This window comes from Martes martes (genome assembly GCF_963455335.1).
Source record: "Martes martes genome assembly, chromosome: 14".
Taxonomy (NCBI): Eukaryota; Metazoa; Chordata; class Mammalia; order Carnivora; family Mustelidae; genus Martes; species Martes martes.
The window spans coordinates 40981785-41000245 of record NC_137902.1 but is presented as its reverse complement, the minus strand read 5'-3'; the positions used below and the strand labels follow the sequence as shown (position 1 = coordinate 41000245).

The following is an 18461-nucleotide window of genomic DNA, read 5'->3' as shown; positions in this document are numbered from 1 at the left end:
AGCGGAGTGAGCCGTCATTGCGGGCTCCAAGCACAGCAACTCCAGCAGATCTGAACCCCAAGCTGAGTAAGGGGCTTCCCTTCAAAGTCTGTGCCTCACTGGTGCAGCCCTCAGCCCTGGGGACCATGTAAAATTTTCTCCTATCTTACAATTAGTCCTCTGTCGGAATTTAATAATTCTTTGTATTAACCTCCTTTCTCCTCTTTAGACCAACTAGTATGTGGGTTCTCTATCCCCTGCGGGGACACAAGGTGACACACCACCAGGCAGGGGTCAGCCTGGGGTTGTCAGCTGTCCAGGTAGCTGCTCCCTGCCTCCTGTCTCCTTATGCTGCGACGGTCCCAGTGTGGGGAGAGGCCCCGATTGCTGCAGCCCCTGTCTCCCTAGAAGCAAGGCCTTTCTTTCAGCTCTGCTGCGCACCGGGGTCCAAGAGCCAAGCCTGCCTTCCCAGTGCAGCTCCAAAGGTAGGTGTCCTTTGTCCACCTGGTAACACATCAGAGAAGCAGCAGCCAGAAATGTGTTTGGGAAGCTTTGCACTGAACTCACTGTGATTTACCTGCCCCAGACACTCTCTCTTACCTTCTCGGAGGTCTTCCAGGAGCCGCTCAGCAGCTAGGGACAAGAGGGACCAGATTTCCTCCTCTGACAGAGCTTCGCCCCTGACCTGCAGGGCACTGGCCAGGGTCACAGAGGCTGGGCTCATGCCTGCAATGACACGTATGTGGCAGAGTCTCCGCAATGTCCCCAAGCACATTGGGGCCACACTCACCACGTCAGCCCAGGCACCATCCAGGCCCCTTGGCAGCTTGAAGCACCATGCTTGCATCTCCTACATCTCTGGGGCTGGGCACACAGGAGAAACTACAGAAATGCTTATGGGGGGAGCTGGCTAGGCAGGCCGCTGATTCAGTGAATGAGCAAATAAACTCCCAAGTGAAGGCTTAAGGGAATAAATGAATGAACAAATGAACCCCGAGAAGGGCCCCTTCCTCTGAGCAGGGCCTGTGCTGTTCAAGACAGTTAGCCATGCCCAGGGAGCATCCTTTGCCCGGGCTCCGCTCTATCTGGGAAAGTAGGTTAACAACATTGTTTTATCTCCGATGCATGATTCATGTCTTTTCCTCTGCCACATGCAGAGCTGGATTTGGTGCCAGTGGCGGCTCTGTCTATAATGATCCCCAACACCTGCATGAAGAGCGAAAATCACTAGACGGAGGAGCAAGGCCTGTGTTTTGAAAAGGAGCAGACTCGCAAGAAAGCACGGGGCTGCTTGGCTGGAGGAGGGATCAAGAAGGCTGGTCCTCTCCTTCCTCTCTTCTTAGAAGGGCTCCTTTAAACCAAAGCTGACATTTACTTGTCTGTCCCCCACACACCCCCACCCCCGAAAAAGCTGCCACCCACTAATCGCCAGCCCCAGGTTGGGTGGCAGCAGGAAGAGGACAGGCAGGCTTTTACTAATCCATTTACGTCACTGATCTTTTCTACAGCCTCAGGGCAGGCGGGAGAGCTGTGTGGGGAGCAGGGTGGAGAGCACATTATGGCCCCCTCATCTCTCCATCCAACATGGCTAATCCAGGCTCTCCGCTGGCCAGCTGCTCAGCTCCCTGTGTACCCAGGAAGTCTCACCTCCTCCAGCCTCAGGAAGAGAAATGGATTCCTGAGAGCAAAAGCCTCGCACTTCCTTCTCTCCCTCGGGGGCCAGAAGTGTGCTGCAGCCAAACCTGGGCAGGAAGCTTTATGTGGGAGAGGTTGCTTACAACAAGGGGTCTGCCAAGAAAGTCTGTGGTTCCCACTGACAGACTGGAAGACAGTCTGAGGTCACCCAGGTAAAAAGTAATAGATTCCAAGCTAAAGGGCAGGCCCTCTCTTGTCTTTCTTTTTTCTTCCTCCTACGTCTTTATCTAAACTTCGCTCAAGACGTAATAGGGACTAGGCACTCCCATTCCACCATATGTTTCTAGCTCTCTGCAGCCACAATGAAAGGCTACTTATTAGAGAAAAAACAAACGGACAAGATTATGATTCTCAAATAGGAAATTTCTGAATCTCAAAACATCTCATGAAATACTGAATGTGTTTTCTTTCGTTTTCCTAATCACTTTATGACTAGGAAAAAATTGCATTAGAAGTATTTTAGGCTGGTGTGGTATATGGTGAGTGAAGACCATCATTTCAATATAGTAACTCGATAAAGGAAGGACACCTTTTCAACAAATAGTGCTGGATCCATCATGAAAAAGAAAACTTGTATCTTTTATAAAAAGTAACTCAAAAGGAATCGTAGATCTAATATAGAACATTAAACTTTAAGTTGTTTTTTTAGAAAATAACACATCAAAGGAAATATTCAGGATCTAGGACCAGGCAATAAGTTCTTAGGTTTGCAACCAACATCATAGCTTAGCCTTACGGACCTGACCTGTGCTCAGAACACTTAGATTAGCCTATAGTTGGGCAAAATCATCTAATAGAAAACCTACTTTATAACAAAGTGTTGACTATCTCATGGAATTTATTGAATAGTGTCTGAAAGCGATAACCAGAATGGATGTAAGTGTTATCAGTTGTTTACCCTCGTGACCCTGTGCCTGACAGGAAGCTTCTCCTGCTCTTGTCATGAGAGAGGAATGTAGGGCATATCACTAGCTCAGAAAAAGATCAGAATTCAAAGTTGAAGTATGTTTTCTACTGAATGTGTGTGGCTTTTGCACCGTGGTCAAATCAAACGTAAGAACTCTTTGCCTAGTTCTAGAACCTGAATAAGTTCAAACCATTACAAGTCGGGGATCATCTCTATAGAAAGAACTCCCACAACTCAATGTAAAAAAGACAACCCAATTTAAAAATGATCAGAGGTGTCAGCTATACCTCAATAATAAATAAGTTAAAAGTACAATTAAAAAATAACTACAGTAGGCAAAACTGAGAGTGTCACAGGCAATCTGGAATGTATGGTCACCCAATTTTTTTTTTAATGGGCAAAGACTGTGAATGGATTATTCCAATGATGTGCAAATAACCAGTAAGCACGTGAAAAGATGCTCAACATAGTCATTAGGTAAATGCAAATCCAGACCACAATGTGATATCATTTCAGATCTATAAGGATGGCCATAACCAAAAAGACGAACAATAGTAAGTGTTGACAGAAATGTGGAGCAGTTGGAACCGTCGTATACTGCTGATGGAAATGTTAAATAATGTAGCCACTCGGGAAAACAGTTCAGCAGTTCTTCAAGGAGTTCATCATGGAGTTCCCAGAGGACTCAGTGATTCCACTCTTAGGTGTATACCCAAGACAAATGAAAACATGTCACACCAAAACATGAATATCCATAGCTGCATCCTTGGTAATATCCAAAAAGTGGAAACAACCCAAACATTTAACTAATGAGTGAATATACAAAATGGCATACACATACGATGGATTACTATTTCACCATAACAAGGAACAAGGTACGGTTATATGCTACAAGATGGGTGAATCTTTTTCTTAAACCCCTTTATTAAGGTATAATTGACATACAAAATACTGTATATATTTATTTATTTATTTTAAAGATTTTATTTATTTTATTTAAATAAAATTTAAAGATTTTATTTGACAGACAGAGATCACAAGTAGGCAGAGAGGCAGGCAGAGAGAGAGGGGGAAGAAGGCTCCCCACCAAGCAGAGAGCCCGATGCAGGGCTTGATCCCAGGGCCCTGGGATCATGACCTGAGACGAAGGCAGAGGTTTTAACCCACTGAGCCACCCAGGTTCCCCCAAAATACTGTATATATTTAATGTATACAACTTGATGGGCTTGGAGATGAGTGTATAGCCATGAAACAATCACTACTCTCTATGCCAAACAAGACTGATGAATCTTGAAAACAATATGCTACGTAAAGGAAGGCAGTCACTAAAGGTCACATATCATATGATTTCCTTCATATGAAATGCCCAGAATGAACATAGAAAGAGAAAAGAAGGAGATTAGTGCTTGGCAGGGGTTTGGGGGAAGAGGAAATGGGGAGTGCCTGCAAGTGGGTATTGATTTCTTAAGGAAACGATGACAATATTCTGGAATTCATTGTGTTGGTTACACAACTTTGTGAATATACCAAAAACTTCTGAATTGTACACATTGCAAAGGTGAATTTCATGGTATGTGAATTATATCTCAATAACTTTTTAAGAGAAAAGAAAGGGATGGAAAGGAACCTACAATTAAAAGATTTATCAATTTGATTTAAATGAGTAAAACAGGATCTAGGAATGCACATGAGAGGGATAAAACTATAAAGAAACAGAAGGACATGGTGACTATAGAAGTCTGGATAATGGTTGCCTTTGGGGGAGTAAGGGGACTATGACTGAGATGGAGAATATTGAAAGCTTTCTGGAATGGGTGACAACGTTCTATGTCTTAGCCCTCAGTGGTGGTTAAAAGGTGTTCACCTTAGAATGACCCATTAAGGGGCACCTGGGTGGCTCAGTCATTAAGCATCTGACTTGGGCTCAGGTCATGATCCCAGGGTCCTGGAATTGAGGCCCACATCAGGCTCCCTGTTCAGCAGGAAGCCTACTTCTCCCTCTCCCGCTCCCCCTGCTCATGTTCCCTCTCTCGCTGTATCTCCCTCTGTCACATAAATAAATAAAATCTTTAAAAAAAGAAAGAAAGAAAAAAAGGATGACCCTTTAAGCTACACATTTGTTGTAATGGTTCTCTGTGTCTGTTCTCCTACAATAAAGGTTTAAAACAATTTCGAGCATTGCCCTGCTGAAAATATTTTCAGACAAATCCCCCAAAAAGCACTCTCTTTCCACCTCCTTTCTTAAAATATAAATCCAACAATGTTCATCAGTTATGTTAAACTTGTCTGAAGGGAATTATCCTGAAATCCTGCCAACAAATGCTAACCAGCTAAAAGGCCCAATCATTCTTTCCATCTAAGAGAACATCCACCATCTAGAAGGGCACATAACTGATCAGGTGGGCCAGCCAGACACCCTCTCGGTTGTTAGAGATAAGAGTTCCCTGAGGCTTGAACTTGCCATTCTCATGGCTGGAAGCGTCAGGATTTACAGCTTCCACATCAAAGGCAACCCCAAACACAGGAGGTAATGCCAGCAAACTAGTCATCGTCCTCTCTGTTAAAACAAAACAAAAGACAACTGTTCCCCGTGTTCCAGTGCATACACGTAATCCCATTGCAGAAAAAAAATGTCTGCATTCCACTTCTCTGTACAAGCTCTATACAACCCGTGTCACGGGTGACCTTTACATTCTGTCCACTGGAGTAAAGGGATGCCTAGAGGCAGGGCCAACAGTTGGGAACCATTGGTGGCTCTGGGTTTCCATGGCAGCCCTGACCGCACTCCCCGACTCTGATAGGTAGCAACCTGTTTGGGGACACTTTGACTCCATTCCAGTCTGCTAGCCCTCAAGGAGTCACCCAAATTTATATGAACGTTGTAATCTCTGTCCGATTGCCAGTTCCGTTTCAGAGCCAGCTGGTACTGACAACACAAGGATACAGTTGGTGGGGTTGAACTGTACGCCAGGCACTGTTTCCATTGCTTGGTGCCCATCAGTCCCGGCCTCTGAGGCAGCCGCCATCAGCCTTGTTCCAGCATGCTGGGGTGCCTCTGGGCTTGCCTCCAAGTGTTTCTACACAGTCTGCTACACCGTGAACTAAAAGGGGACCATTAACTATCTAAAGGATGGAGAGATCCCACCCCCCAAATAAACCCTGTCTTCCTGCCAGTGAGGAAGCTCGGGGAAAGCATCCAGCCCATGGGCGTGCTTTTGGGAGGCAGCTCTGTTGTCAACCCTCGTGTCGTATTCCCTTCCCAGGCTCCCCTCCATGGGCCAAGGCCTCCGCATTGACTCGATTCTCTGAAGGCTTCTGCAGTCATCTGCTAGCCCCAACGTCTCCTCCATCTGAAGCCTCGTTGCCATTCAGGGATCTCCTTGGTCTCCCTTCTGTAAGTTCCCACACTAGGGTGCGTCCTGGCTCTGGGGACTCTCCTGCAGGGGCTTCTGGCTTCCAGCAGCCCCTCCTGTCTACTCTGGCTCAGCCTAGAAGCTCTGCCCATGCACTTGACCTCCTTGCCTCCGCCATCTGTTTATTTAACAAGTACTTACCAAGGAGTTAGTATACTTTAAGCTACAAACAGAAAGGTAAAAATATGACATCCTACCCTCACAGTTCTATGTTCTGGTGAGGATGGGCGGAGGGGGACAGATACTGAATGCAGAAACAGATAAACAAAATACGTTCAAAGAGAGACAGCCTATGAAGAACAAGGAGACAAGGGGACTAGGACACACTTGAACATGCCCTTCGAGCTGAGGCCTGAAGGCTGAGAAGGTGCTGGCTGCAGGAAAAACTTTCCAGACAGAGAGAACAAAGGGCACAACATGTCGGGGTTCGATAGATTCTAAGAGCAGAGAGAAGCAGCCTGGGCGGGAGTGTGGTGAGGGAAGTGATCAAGGAGACCCACAGGTGTGAGGGGGAGTCGCACAGCTGGCCAGGTGCCCCCCCCCACCTCACTTCTCAGGCTAAGGAAGGAGTTGGCACGATTGACTAGGAGCAATAGGAAACTTGGCCTGCCCACTAGCTTGCAGAAGTGCAAGGCACAGCAGAAGACTTTCTGAGACAGTCACGCCACTGACTATTGACTAGGGCTGAGAGGGAAGAATTGGTTGCATCTCCAGCTCCCTAAATGCCTGGCTATGCGAGCATGGGCGCAGAGCATATATATACTTAACCTTTCTGAGCCTCAGTCTTGTCATCTGGGAAATAGGATTAATCATAGCAGCTACCTCATGTAAATGTTAGGAGATTATATTAATAGGTTCGGTATGTAAAAGGTAATGAATATATCTTATTTCCCTTCTCTTTCCATCTCTGCTCCAACCACCCAGAGAGGGATTTTAAGCATCAGAGCTGCTGAGAAGTTTCCAAGTATGAGATTCTCAAGATATGGTGCTAATTGTTTCCATCTGTCTGCCAGGATTGAGGTGCTATAAACATCCCATTTTAAGCCTTAGCAAAATGCCTAAAATATCTCAATGTCCCCAAAATAGACACCCCAGAGAGGAACCAGGAAAGGATGTGGAGCTCCCAGGGAATCAAAGCTCTCAGAATGATCCCTTTTCCCCTCCTCCTTTTGGTCCTCGTGTCTCCTTTCATTCCTTCTCCCTTTGGACACTCATTAAAAACCATCTGCCAGCACTCAGACCAAAACCTAAGCAAAACTTTCCAGAAAGCAAATGGCATCCTCCCCCCAAGAGGAAAAGACAGCTTCTGCCTCATCTGGGCTCTGTTTGAAGGACTAAAGGTGTCAGGGCTCTAAGTTCCAGAAATCTCCTACAGGGTTCTCCTCGCAACTTGATCTAAAGTGGGTAATGGATGAAATTGTGCCAGTACTGTACTCTTCACACAGACCCTGCCCTACTCTCCAATATAAATACTGTCGCACCAACCTGGTATGACCTTGAACAAGTAACCTCTCAAAATCTCTTTCCTCCACTCTGAAATGGAGATGATACTTCTTACCTTTCAAGGTGGTGGTGAGAAACAGACAAACTAATGAAAAAATGGCAACTAGCAGATGTCTTACCTTCCTTCAGTCTTCTGAGAGGGAACCTTGCATTTCCAGATAAGAGAATAGATACTGAGGTACAAGAAAACATTCAGAGTATAGAGTAGTGTTTCTCCCATCATCCGTCTTTTATGCAACATTTTCCCAATATTTGCTGTATTACCTGTGCTCATAAGGCAAGTTTTTTAAAGTGCATTCATTTTAAGGGGAAACTGCATGTTGTTATAGGAAATGGAATATTAGTATAATTAGATATAAATAGAAGGTAATTATAACTGTTTTTTAAAATCATTGAATTCTTGCCAGATAATATTGTCCTCCAGTGAGCCCAGAGCTTGGTCTTTCATTGTAAAAGGAGCAATTAGTTTGAGAAATGGGAGGGCCCACGTTTCTGGACAGACTTTTCTTCTTGACATAATCCGAAGAATTTAAGTAAAATGTCAAACACATAACTCAATGTGATCAATGCAGTTCCTGTTCCACCTGTGTTCTCTGGTCCAGCCTGTCCCTTGGGAAGCCCTGTGCCATCCTTTGTGTAAGGTCTCAGGGCCAGTTTTAATGTAATCTGTACTCAGAGTGGATTGATTGAGTCCTCACCAATTTTACTTAAAGATAATGCCTTCTAAGGAGAATGGCTCTTTGCAGCTTATGAAGTTTCCAGACATTTTTGTGATTCCCACAAAAATCCTTCAAAGGATTCCTTCAAAGGCAAGGCAATATGATCTTCATATCCAAATGAAGAAACTGAGACATTAATTGATTTAAGATCCCAAAACTCAGGCTAGTAAGTACGATTTAAGTTTCTAAACTAGGAGATGGTGGGGTTGTAAGCTAACAAGACTAATTAAAGCTACATATGTTTAAATCATTATTCAATTTATTAAAGTTGTGTATTCTAGATGAGAATCAATCTTGCGAGGTTGATGAGAATGGTCTGGTATTTCAGGGTGGGTGTTTTGAACTCTAAGCGGGACAGAAAAATAACAATAAAAAAATAAAATAAATTTGTGATTTTTAATAGCTACTGTCTTTTCTTGAGCCTTTAAATTCAGCTTAAAAGTATTTTTTAAAAGATTTATTTACTTATTTGACATATATATATGTAGAGAGAGAGAGAGTGCACAAGCAGGGGTAGCGGCAGAGGGAGAGGGAAAATCTACTCCCCACAGAGCAGGGAACCTGATGTGGGGCTCAATCCTGGGATCCTGGGATTATGACTTGAGCTGAAGGCAGATGCTTAACTGCGCCACCCAGGCGCCCCCAGCATTAAAATACTAAGATCCATTCATCTGGGGACGCCTGAGTGGCTCAGCCAGTTAAGTGTCTGACTCTTGATTTCTGCTCAGGTCATGATCTGAAAGTCATGAGCTCAAGCCCCGCATCAGGCTCCTCACTGAGCACAGAGTCTGCTTAAGATTCTCCCTCTCTCCCACTGTCCCTCATTCTCCTCACACACTTTCTCTCTAGAGAAAAAAAAAATCCATTCATCTGAGATTTATGTATAAAAAGAACCACTTTACATATTTTATTAAGGTTCCACTAATTTATAATGTAACTGTGCAGTTCTGCAAAGAACCAGTTTTTTATATATATATAAATTTGAATATATTTATGTATTCGTTTCTTTAAATTGGCTTACGTGACAGTGGGGCTGGCAAGGCTGAAATCCATAGGACAGACTAGCAGGCTAGAAACTTGGGAAGGAGTTGATGCTGTAGTCTTGAGGCAGAATTTATTTTCCACTGCGGGAGCTTCAGTTTTTAAGGTCCTTCAACTGTTTGGCTGAGGGCCACCCACATTATCAAGGATATGGCCCTTAATTTAATGTTGACTGATTATAGATGTTAATCCCATCTATAAAATACCTTTATGGCAAGAGTCTTACCACTGCCTCAACCCAGTCTCCATCCTCCAGAGCTCTCTTCCTGAAACACATTTGCCCATGTTACTCCTCCACATTAAAACCTTCACTGGCTATTTCCCATGGAATAATTTCTGTTTCCTACCTCCTGAACGAGGCTTACGGGATCTCCAGTCCACACCTCCAGACTGAGCTCCAGCCCCTTCCCCCTGCCTCCGAAGCCTCTCCAGCTCCAGATGAATCACAGCTCTCTCAACTCCTGTCCGTCCCAGTGCCCAGTGCCAGGTGGGGACACTCCTGCCTGGAGTCCTTTCTTCCCTGTAGGCTGAATGACTGAGAAAGTCAATGAATAAGCAGGGAGAGGCCTGTATTCTGAGAACCAGCATCATACAGAAAATACACCGATACAAGAAATAAATGGGGTACTTTTATGACACTTTCTCTGCGTGTCTAACAACATTTCCTGCCTCGGCAGACACTTTGCCACACTTCTTTAACCTATGGAGAAGTAAATTCTTAATTTTTAAAAATATTTTATTTATTTATTTGAAAGAGAGAGAGTACGAGTGCACAAGCAGGCGGCAGGGCAGAGGGAGAAGGAGAAGCAGATTCCCCCATGAGCACAGAGCCTGACTCGGGGCTAGATCTCAGGACCCCAAGATCATGACCTGAGCAGAAAGCAGACGCTTAATGGATTGAGCCACCCAGGCATGTGTGGAGGAGTAAGTTCTGACAGCTTAGTCTCAAAATCTACCACTTGACTCATACCAGCCCACCCCAAACTGGTCCTTTTCCACCATTCTGTAGCTCTCCTCCCTCCCTTCCTTCACTCCCTACTCTATTTCCAATGATATTGGGCTAGTATAACTGTTTTACATCAAGAAATTACAGAGGAAAATTAGGTAGAGCAGTAGAACTAAGGCAAGGGGGAAAAAAAAGGTGATTAGACATAGAGCTGCCAGTGACCAAGAATGAGACAAAGACCAAGACTGGAGAAGGTGAGTTAGCCAGATGGTCCCAGGCATGAGAGGTCAGGGAGGAAAACAGCTAAAAACATTGACCTCAGGGCCAGTAAACACTGAGAGGAAAATGGAAATAGCGAAGCACAGTGGCTGCAAGGGCAGGTTCCGAGGTCAGAGTTGGCCTGACCTCTGTCTACCTTGGGTAACTTACTTTTTTCCCCTTCACTCATCTATAACCTGAGTTATTGCATCTGACACACGGTAGGTAGCTTCTCAATAAACTATAAACTATTCATAGGATTAATGTTGAATATGAAGAGAGGGCAGGGGATAGTGTGGGGACAAACCCACAGAACTGGGGCTTTTGAAAGCAGAAATGGCTTCATCCCTGGGGCTGCAGGTGGCACTGATCCCAGTCACAGTGTGACTCAGACCAGCCGTAAGGCCATCACCTGGGAACTTGTTAGGAAAGGCAGACTCGGGCCTTTCCTGGGTCCTCTGGGTCAGAATCTATATTTTGGCAGGATCACCAGATGGTTCATCTGCCCATTATAAGTTACGGATAGCACTGCCTGAGGTCCCATTGCTTATTTGGAAGAACCAGGTACAGGTGGGCAATGGCCTCAGCCAGCTAAAAATTGGAGGTAGAATTACAGTGTTAGGGCTTGTCAGTGCTCTGGGTACTTGGGTAATGACGCTCTTAGATTGATGGGGAGGCATTTGGTGGAGGACTTATGAAGTGAGGCCATGAACCTGGGCCAGCTACATAGTATCAGGTGGGCTTGGGTGGCCTGAACACGGAAGCTATGAGTGGAGAGGACCTGTAAAAGGGGACAATACGTGAAAGAAGGTGACTACCGGGGCCAGAGATTAGAGAGACTGAGGGGGGAGAGGTGGTCATCAGGACTGTTCTCATATGTGGTCCTGTGTGCCCGCCCCATATTCCCTGCCCCACCAAGAGCACTCCCTTGGTACAGCCAGACCCTCTGAGCATGGCCTGTTCTTCCTCTATAACCTCAAGTCCATGGAGCATGACTGATACAGAGGCAGCATGGGCAAGAGGCAGCACCCAAGAAGATTTGCATCACTTTCCAGATATTCCCGAAGGCTTAAAACACAGTTTGAAGAGAGTAGTATTACATTCACTTTCTAGAAAAGCAAAGTAAACATTGCCTTCAAAATAAAAGGATTAATGCAGACAAACTCAGTCAATATCAAGCACTGATATGCCAGACCTGAGGATTTAAATACTGGGAATTCAAAGTATAGGACCCTCTCCTCCTCCATTGGGGCTCACCAGTAGGGGAATGAGCACAGATTCTGTAGGTATCTGAAAAAATCCAGTGACTTCTCTTCAAGACTGCAAATAGTGGGCACCTATGTGGCTCAGTCAGTTGAACATCTGCCTTTGGCTCAGGTCATGATCTCAGGGTCTGCTTCTCCCTCTCTCTCTGCCCCTCCCCGCCCAACTTGTGCTCTCTTCCTCTCTCTCTCAAATAAGTGAATAAAATCTTGAAAAAAAGAAAAAGAGACTGCAAATAGCTCTCAACCTTCTCCACTCTGTATTTAAATCCAAGGTTATCTCTCTATGTTGGTCTTTTCAAAGACTCTAACATTGCTTTGTACCTCTGGATCCACTCCTGTATTTCTTATTTTGGTGAGTGGTATGTTGGTCCATAGAGAAAAGCATATATTCTTTTTAATTCATTTCTTGGTCCTTACTTCTCCCATCCTTGATAATCATATTCCCATCCCTGTGGATTCTGCCTCTTTAAAACTCTCTAGGATCCTGTGCTGTGCTGAAGAAGGTTCCTACCCACCAATGAGAGTCCATAATTAAATCTCCAGGAGTTTTGCAAGATGGTTGTTAAACATAGCCATTGTTAAAAAAAAAAAAAAAAACTCATATAAACTTCCAATTAAATAAATTATGTTCATAATATACTCAAAACCCCTGATTTTCCTAATTATTTGACTATATTTCATTATTGTCTATGCTCTTCAGCTCCTTTAAATCAACTGCATTTGTGTGGCAGAAATACTATATAATGATGTGGTAGTATATATCTTTTCAAACTTTGTATTTACTGTTGCATCTTGGGAACTTGGAATTGACCACAGAGAAAGTATTTACACCACAGAAATTGGCAGAAGCTACACATCAGGGCTTGGTTTATGGTTTTGTTTACTATCTAGACTTAAGAAAATGATGGAGAAAATGTTAATTCAGATTAAACCTAAAAGTGTTTCATGTCTAGAGCTGTTGTATTGTGAATAGCACAAAAATTGAGGAAATGTTCTTCCAGAATTCAAAAACTATTATCCAATTCAGCAGTCACTCATGTCATTGACAAATGAGTGGAGTTAAAACATTCACCTTCATTGCTTAGCTTTCTTCTTACTCATCAGTGTAAACAGAATAGCAGCCAACATTCATGTTGCGTCTATACTCATTGGTCAGTCGCAACCATAGGCTGACTGAGGATGTCAGAGTTCAGCAAAATCAATGTATGCAGTCTGTGTGAACTGACTGGCTATATGAAATTTGGAATAAAGAGTCATATATTTTACTACTTATCAATTACACAACATACACATCCTTCATATAAATACAATTTATAATAAACTTATACATGTGTAGATGTATGCATGTTTGTTTACCTTTCTTTTTGCAGTGTTGGCAGCCTTTGCTTGGAGGGTCTGTACATCCCCACTGCTGTTTCCTTAAGTTAATCTGGCTGTCATCATCCCAAGGCTTCATCCCTTCCAACCCCACATGTATATTACTACCAGAATAATCTTTCTAATACTTAAATGCAATCATGACATCCCCTCATTAAAATGATCGATGGCTTTCTAGAAATTTCTGAATGGAATGCAAGACATGGAAGGCTTTCCTTGCTCTGCCCTGTTCACCTCTGCAGCCTCCTTTCTACTCAGATGCCCACATTCACATTTCACTACAGTCACGCCACGCTGCCTGTTTTTCCCAGAATACGCTCAACTTATTCATACCACTGGGCGCATGCTTTCCTCTGCCCGGGACAGCTTGCCCCAACTCCTCTCCTCTCACCTCCTGCAAGCTCCCACCCAGCATTCAAACTGAGCTCACACACCATCTCTTCCAGGACCCTGTACCACTCCGACCCTTGCTACTGCCACCCCTTGTCATGCAGGCTCACCTCGTGGGCTCCCACACTCACCTGGAAGATCCCCCGAGCAGAGATGGGTGTCCCCAGCACTTAGCCCTTGGCTGGACAGCCAGGATATACCTTACTGAACTGATTAATTCATTGGCTTCAGCTCTAACCTACAGCAAACAACAGCATGTAGCCAGGAGAAATATTCACACCTCATCTCTGAATTCAGTTGCTCCTTAAAAAACAAAAGTCAAAGGTTGCCTGGGTGGTTTGGTCATTAGGTGTCTGCCTTTGGCCCAGGTCATGATCCTGGGGTCCTGGGATCAAGCCTCACGTCGGGCTCCCTGTTCAGTGGGGAGCCTGCTTCTCCCTCTCCCACTCTCCCAGCTTGTGTTCCCTGTCTCACTCTCTCTCTGTCGAATAAAAAAATAAAATCTTTAAAAAAAGAAAAAGAAAAAAAAACAGAAGTTAGATGAACCATTCATACTTTTTCCCATTGTTTTCTGAAAGTCGATTAGAGAAAGCCTGAGACTTTAAAGCGCTGACCTTCTTTAAACGTAACCAAAATACCCATTTCTGGAAGATGGTGATAGTTATCCTTTATTGGGCTACTCCTCTGCTTCAAGCTTTGTGCTAAGTGCCTGAAATATGTCACCTCATGTATCCCCAGCAACATTACAATGTAGGTACCATTACCCCCATTTTACAGATGAGGAAACTGAGCCTCAGGAAAATTAAAATATTTGCTTTGAATTTGAATTTGCTAACAGAGGCTGAGTCGCAAAGAAATGACTGACACAAGTGCTGGTCTGCCTCTAAACCCTGCGTTTTCTCTGCTGAGCCCATTCTTTACTGCTTTAAAGCAAATTCATCATTTGAATCAGGCCCCACCAGTAGCCTAGACCATATAATACTCCAAATAATACGGCAGAGTCACTCACACAGGCCTCAGTCCAGTTGTGTCATCTTTGTTCCCAACACCCAAAGCTAGTAAAAAGATTTGCCCTTCACCTGACCCAGCTTTATAGAAGAAAAGTGAACACCGAGAAGTACCTGTGTCCTGAGGCAGAGGCTGCATCCAAAAGTCTCTGCGACCACGATCAGATCTAGGCCTTCATCAGGGACAATCTTCCAACACGAAGCAGGGATCTCTTGCTCCTCTCTGCTGAGCTGCCGTGGCCACTGGCACTGCTGCCTCTGTTTACTGTTTGTTACTAAGCACTTGGCTGCCCAGGGAGGGAGTCAGCAAAGGGCCTTCCCTTTCCTGCCACTTGCTTTCTTGCCCTGAGACCCAGGCAGTCTCTGACCTGTTCACAGACAGAGCCACCCCCAAGGCGGGTGACCTAAGGGAGAGTTTGTAAGAGCTCAAATGGATTAGGTGCCACTGAAGACAATAGGATTGTGGCTCAGCAGGGGTTTTGCATGGATGTTGCTTTATTTCCTGGTCCAATCAAAAGAAAGGGCCCTGCGAGGAACCAGATGGCCTCCAAGAACAGAGCCTTAGTCTCATTTATTCCACGGCCCTCGGCCTTCCGTGCGTTTCACTGGGGCCAGGCTTTTGGACCCGCACCCGACAGGGTAGAGTAAGGGGCAAGATCCTGGTGAGGAATGATGACTTGGAGCTGCCAGGGGGAACGCAAGAGGAATGTGGTGTGTGGTTACTATACACACACAAAATTAATAATAACAATAATATAAGTAACTCCACAAACAAAGAGGGCAAGAGGAAACTTTTGGAGGTGATGGATATGTCTATGGCATAGATCGTAGTGTTGCTTTCATAGGTGGATACTTACCTTCAAACTCATCACCTTAAATAAATATATTAAATATACACAGCTCTTTGGACATCAATCATACCTCAATAAAATGTTCTGTTTTGTGTTGTTTTTAAAAGTGGAATGTGGGGGTGCCTGGGTGGCTCAGTCATTACACGTCTGCCTTCAGTTCAGGTCATGATCCCAGGGTTCTGGGATCGAGTCCTACACTGGGCTCCCAGCCCAGCGGGAAACCTGCTTCTCCCTCTTCCACTCCCCTTGCTTTTGTTGCCTCTCTCGCTGTCTCTCTCTGTTAAAAAATAAATAAATAAATAAAGATAAAATCTTTAGAAAAAATAAAAATTTAAAAAAAAACAGGAATGTGGTTGGAGAAGGAGGAAAAGGAATTCTCACATTCTTTGGTACTTGGACGCAGAAAGGAACCAGCAGAGGAGAAGAAGAGCAACAATTAGACCCAAGCTCTGCAGAGATAGGGGTGAAAGAACAGGTCTTTAGAGCTCCCTAAATCAACAGAAATTTCAAAACTGGCTTTCAAAAGAAAATAAGCATTTTACTTCATATATTGACCAAAAAAATAAAATAATGACATTTGATGAAATCCAGTGCTTAAGGGCATGGTGGATGAACCGTCCTGTGTTAGTGGTGAGAATGTAGATTAGCACACGCTCTCAGTGGGGCATTTGGTGATATTCATTAAAACTGTAAATGTACAGATGATTTACAAGCCCAGTTGTGGGGAACTGACCCTATGGGCATTCTTAAAAATGGTCACTCAGACATATAAAAAAGGACACTTATCGCAGTATTTTTTTTGTTGTTATGGTGAAAAACTAGAAGCCACCAAAATGTCCATCAGCGGTAGACAGAAAAGTAAATTGTTGTTCACACAGTGAACAACAACGACGTAGCTGTGTAGAGGAGAGTAGCAGATCTGCGTGTGCTGGCATTCAACACCTGCCCAGAAAATCTTTTAAAAAACCAAAAGTGTGGATTTACCTTGTATGATTCCTCTTAGTGTGAATAGATATATAAATATATATAATACATTCTTTATGTATAATCTACATCATATTATATGTATGAGATATTCATATATATTCTTTATCTAGCAGTAATCACTAGAAACTTAATGATTATTTTGTGAAGAGAGTTTTAAATGTTGTTAATTAGTCATTAGTTATTATTTAATCAGGAAAATTATTGTCCATTTTTGGGCTTTCCCCCTGGAGCCTTGTGCTATATAGTTGTGTGTGTTTTTTTTTTCAAAGCAATAAATGTTATAAAATATCTTACAAAGTTTATTTTTTCCTGCTTAAAGCTACTTGCTTTCCACACTAGCTAGTAAAGGATTTTACAATAATTGCAACCATCTTGTACTGTTTCTCCCAGATTTGTCTGTTTATCAGATTCAGAATGGACCTTAGGGGAATGTAAATTCCCAGTGGCACTCCAGGGCTGTTGAAACTGACTTTCTGGGAGAGAGGAGGGGATCTGCATTTTAATAAGTACCCAGGTTGGTTTTATTTAGTAAGTTGTTCAGGCCAACCGCGTACAACTGAAGAAACTGAGTCCCAGAGGGAGAAAGTGAACACTTCCCAGCATGGGCCTGACTCCTATGAAAACAGAAGCAACATCTAAGTCATTGATACCCAGGGACATGCTGGTCTGCTTAAAGTCACCACTGCCTTCACATTTTTTGTTAAAAATATGAGCACTCAGCAGCAATATTCTTCTGTACTTATCTCTGCTAAGATTTTATTCATTCAAATTAAAGCAAGGAAAAACCCTAATTCAGTACTGAGATTTTTGAATTTGCATATTTTTAGAAAATCCAATTGCTACACTTTCAAGAATCATATTGATTCATATTTAAATACAGTTCTTTAAAGTAGGATATAGAATCAAGTAGAATTTAGTACTAAAGCCAATTCCCAGTTATGCCCCTTACTTTAGGCTTGCTACCAGAGATATGTCCAATATCTATACTGTCATGTATTGCAAATTAGTTACATCTAAAATAATAAATTTTATTACTCTAAACAGAATCCAAGGCCTCTCAGACATTGCTGATGAGATATAAAAATGCCACAGTTATCCTGGAAAATAGTTTGGCAGTGTCTTAAAAAACGAAACATGTTCTTGCCGATAACTGAATGCCTGACATTTTTCCTAAAGAAATGAAAGCTTCTGTCCACCCAAAAATGTGTACATGACTGTTCATCAGCTTTATTTACAACAGTCAAAAACCGTTAACACTCAAAATGTAGGTGAATGGTTAAACAAACTGGAGAACCTTCATATGACGGAATCCTACTCAGCAATAAAATGAATGAACCATTGGTACATTCAACACTTAGGTGAATCTCAAGGGCATTAAGCTGAGTGGAAAAGCCAATTTCAATTTGTCACATACACTATGACTCTATTTATATGACATCTTTGCAATGACAAAATTATAGAGATGGAGAACAGACTGGTGGTAGCCAGAGGTTAGAGATGGTGGAGGGAGGAGTGATTGTAAGGGGCTAGCACAGGGCAACCTTTGTGGTGATGGGAGAGTTGTGCATCTTGCTTGAGGTGGTGGCGATGCAGAGGGTATGAGGCTCTGTCCATCCCCGAACCCCTGACCTTACTCTCTCCCATAACCTTGGCTCAGCTGGCTGCCTCTGTAGGGTCCAGGTGTCTTCCTTGCTCCTCTAATCACTTCTCTGACATCCTGCCTCTTCCCTGAGACACATGATCCTACACCCTGCTATCCCTTCTGCCATCACCTACTGACTTCTAAGAAGTCCACCACTGAGACCACGCAAGAAGACTTGCTTTGCCCTTGTCTGAAGGCACCCCTTCCAAGTGGGTGAGAAGTCTATGGGCCAAGGGTTGCCCCCATTCCTGTGTCCATTTCCTGGGCTTTGTTCAAGGTGTCTTGCCCAACCAGCACTGAGCCTGCTTTCAGGGCTTGGCCAGGTCTCTCCCAGTGTCCTCTCACAGTGTGTGGCAGAACCTGGGACTAGAAGTCCAAGGCAGCTGTTCTCATAAAACACAGAGGCCCAGAACTTTCATTTCAAATATAGTCTTGCAGGGAATTATAAAGGTCTACTTCTCAGGTTAAGAGGACAGACATA

At 43.7% G+C, this 18461-nt stretch overlaps 1 protein-coding gene across 1 annotated transcript in view; it reads right to left on the bottom strand.

Annotated features, from left to right (window-relative positions):
• The window catches only part of FRMPD2 (FERM and PDZ domain containing 2), a gene marked incomplete at both ends in the record, with an annotated part of 86029 nt that extends 85326 nt beyond the window's left edge, over positions 1-703 (bottom strand). Inside the window, one exon of the mRNA XM_080822929.1 lies at positions 580-703. Coding sequence (XP_080679055.1) covers positions 580-703 — 124 coding nt within the window. The remainder of the gene's footprint in view (positions 1-579) is intronic.
• Between the last annotated feature and the right edge of the window lie 17758 nt (positions 704-18461).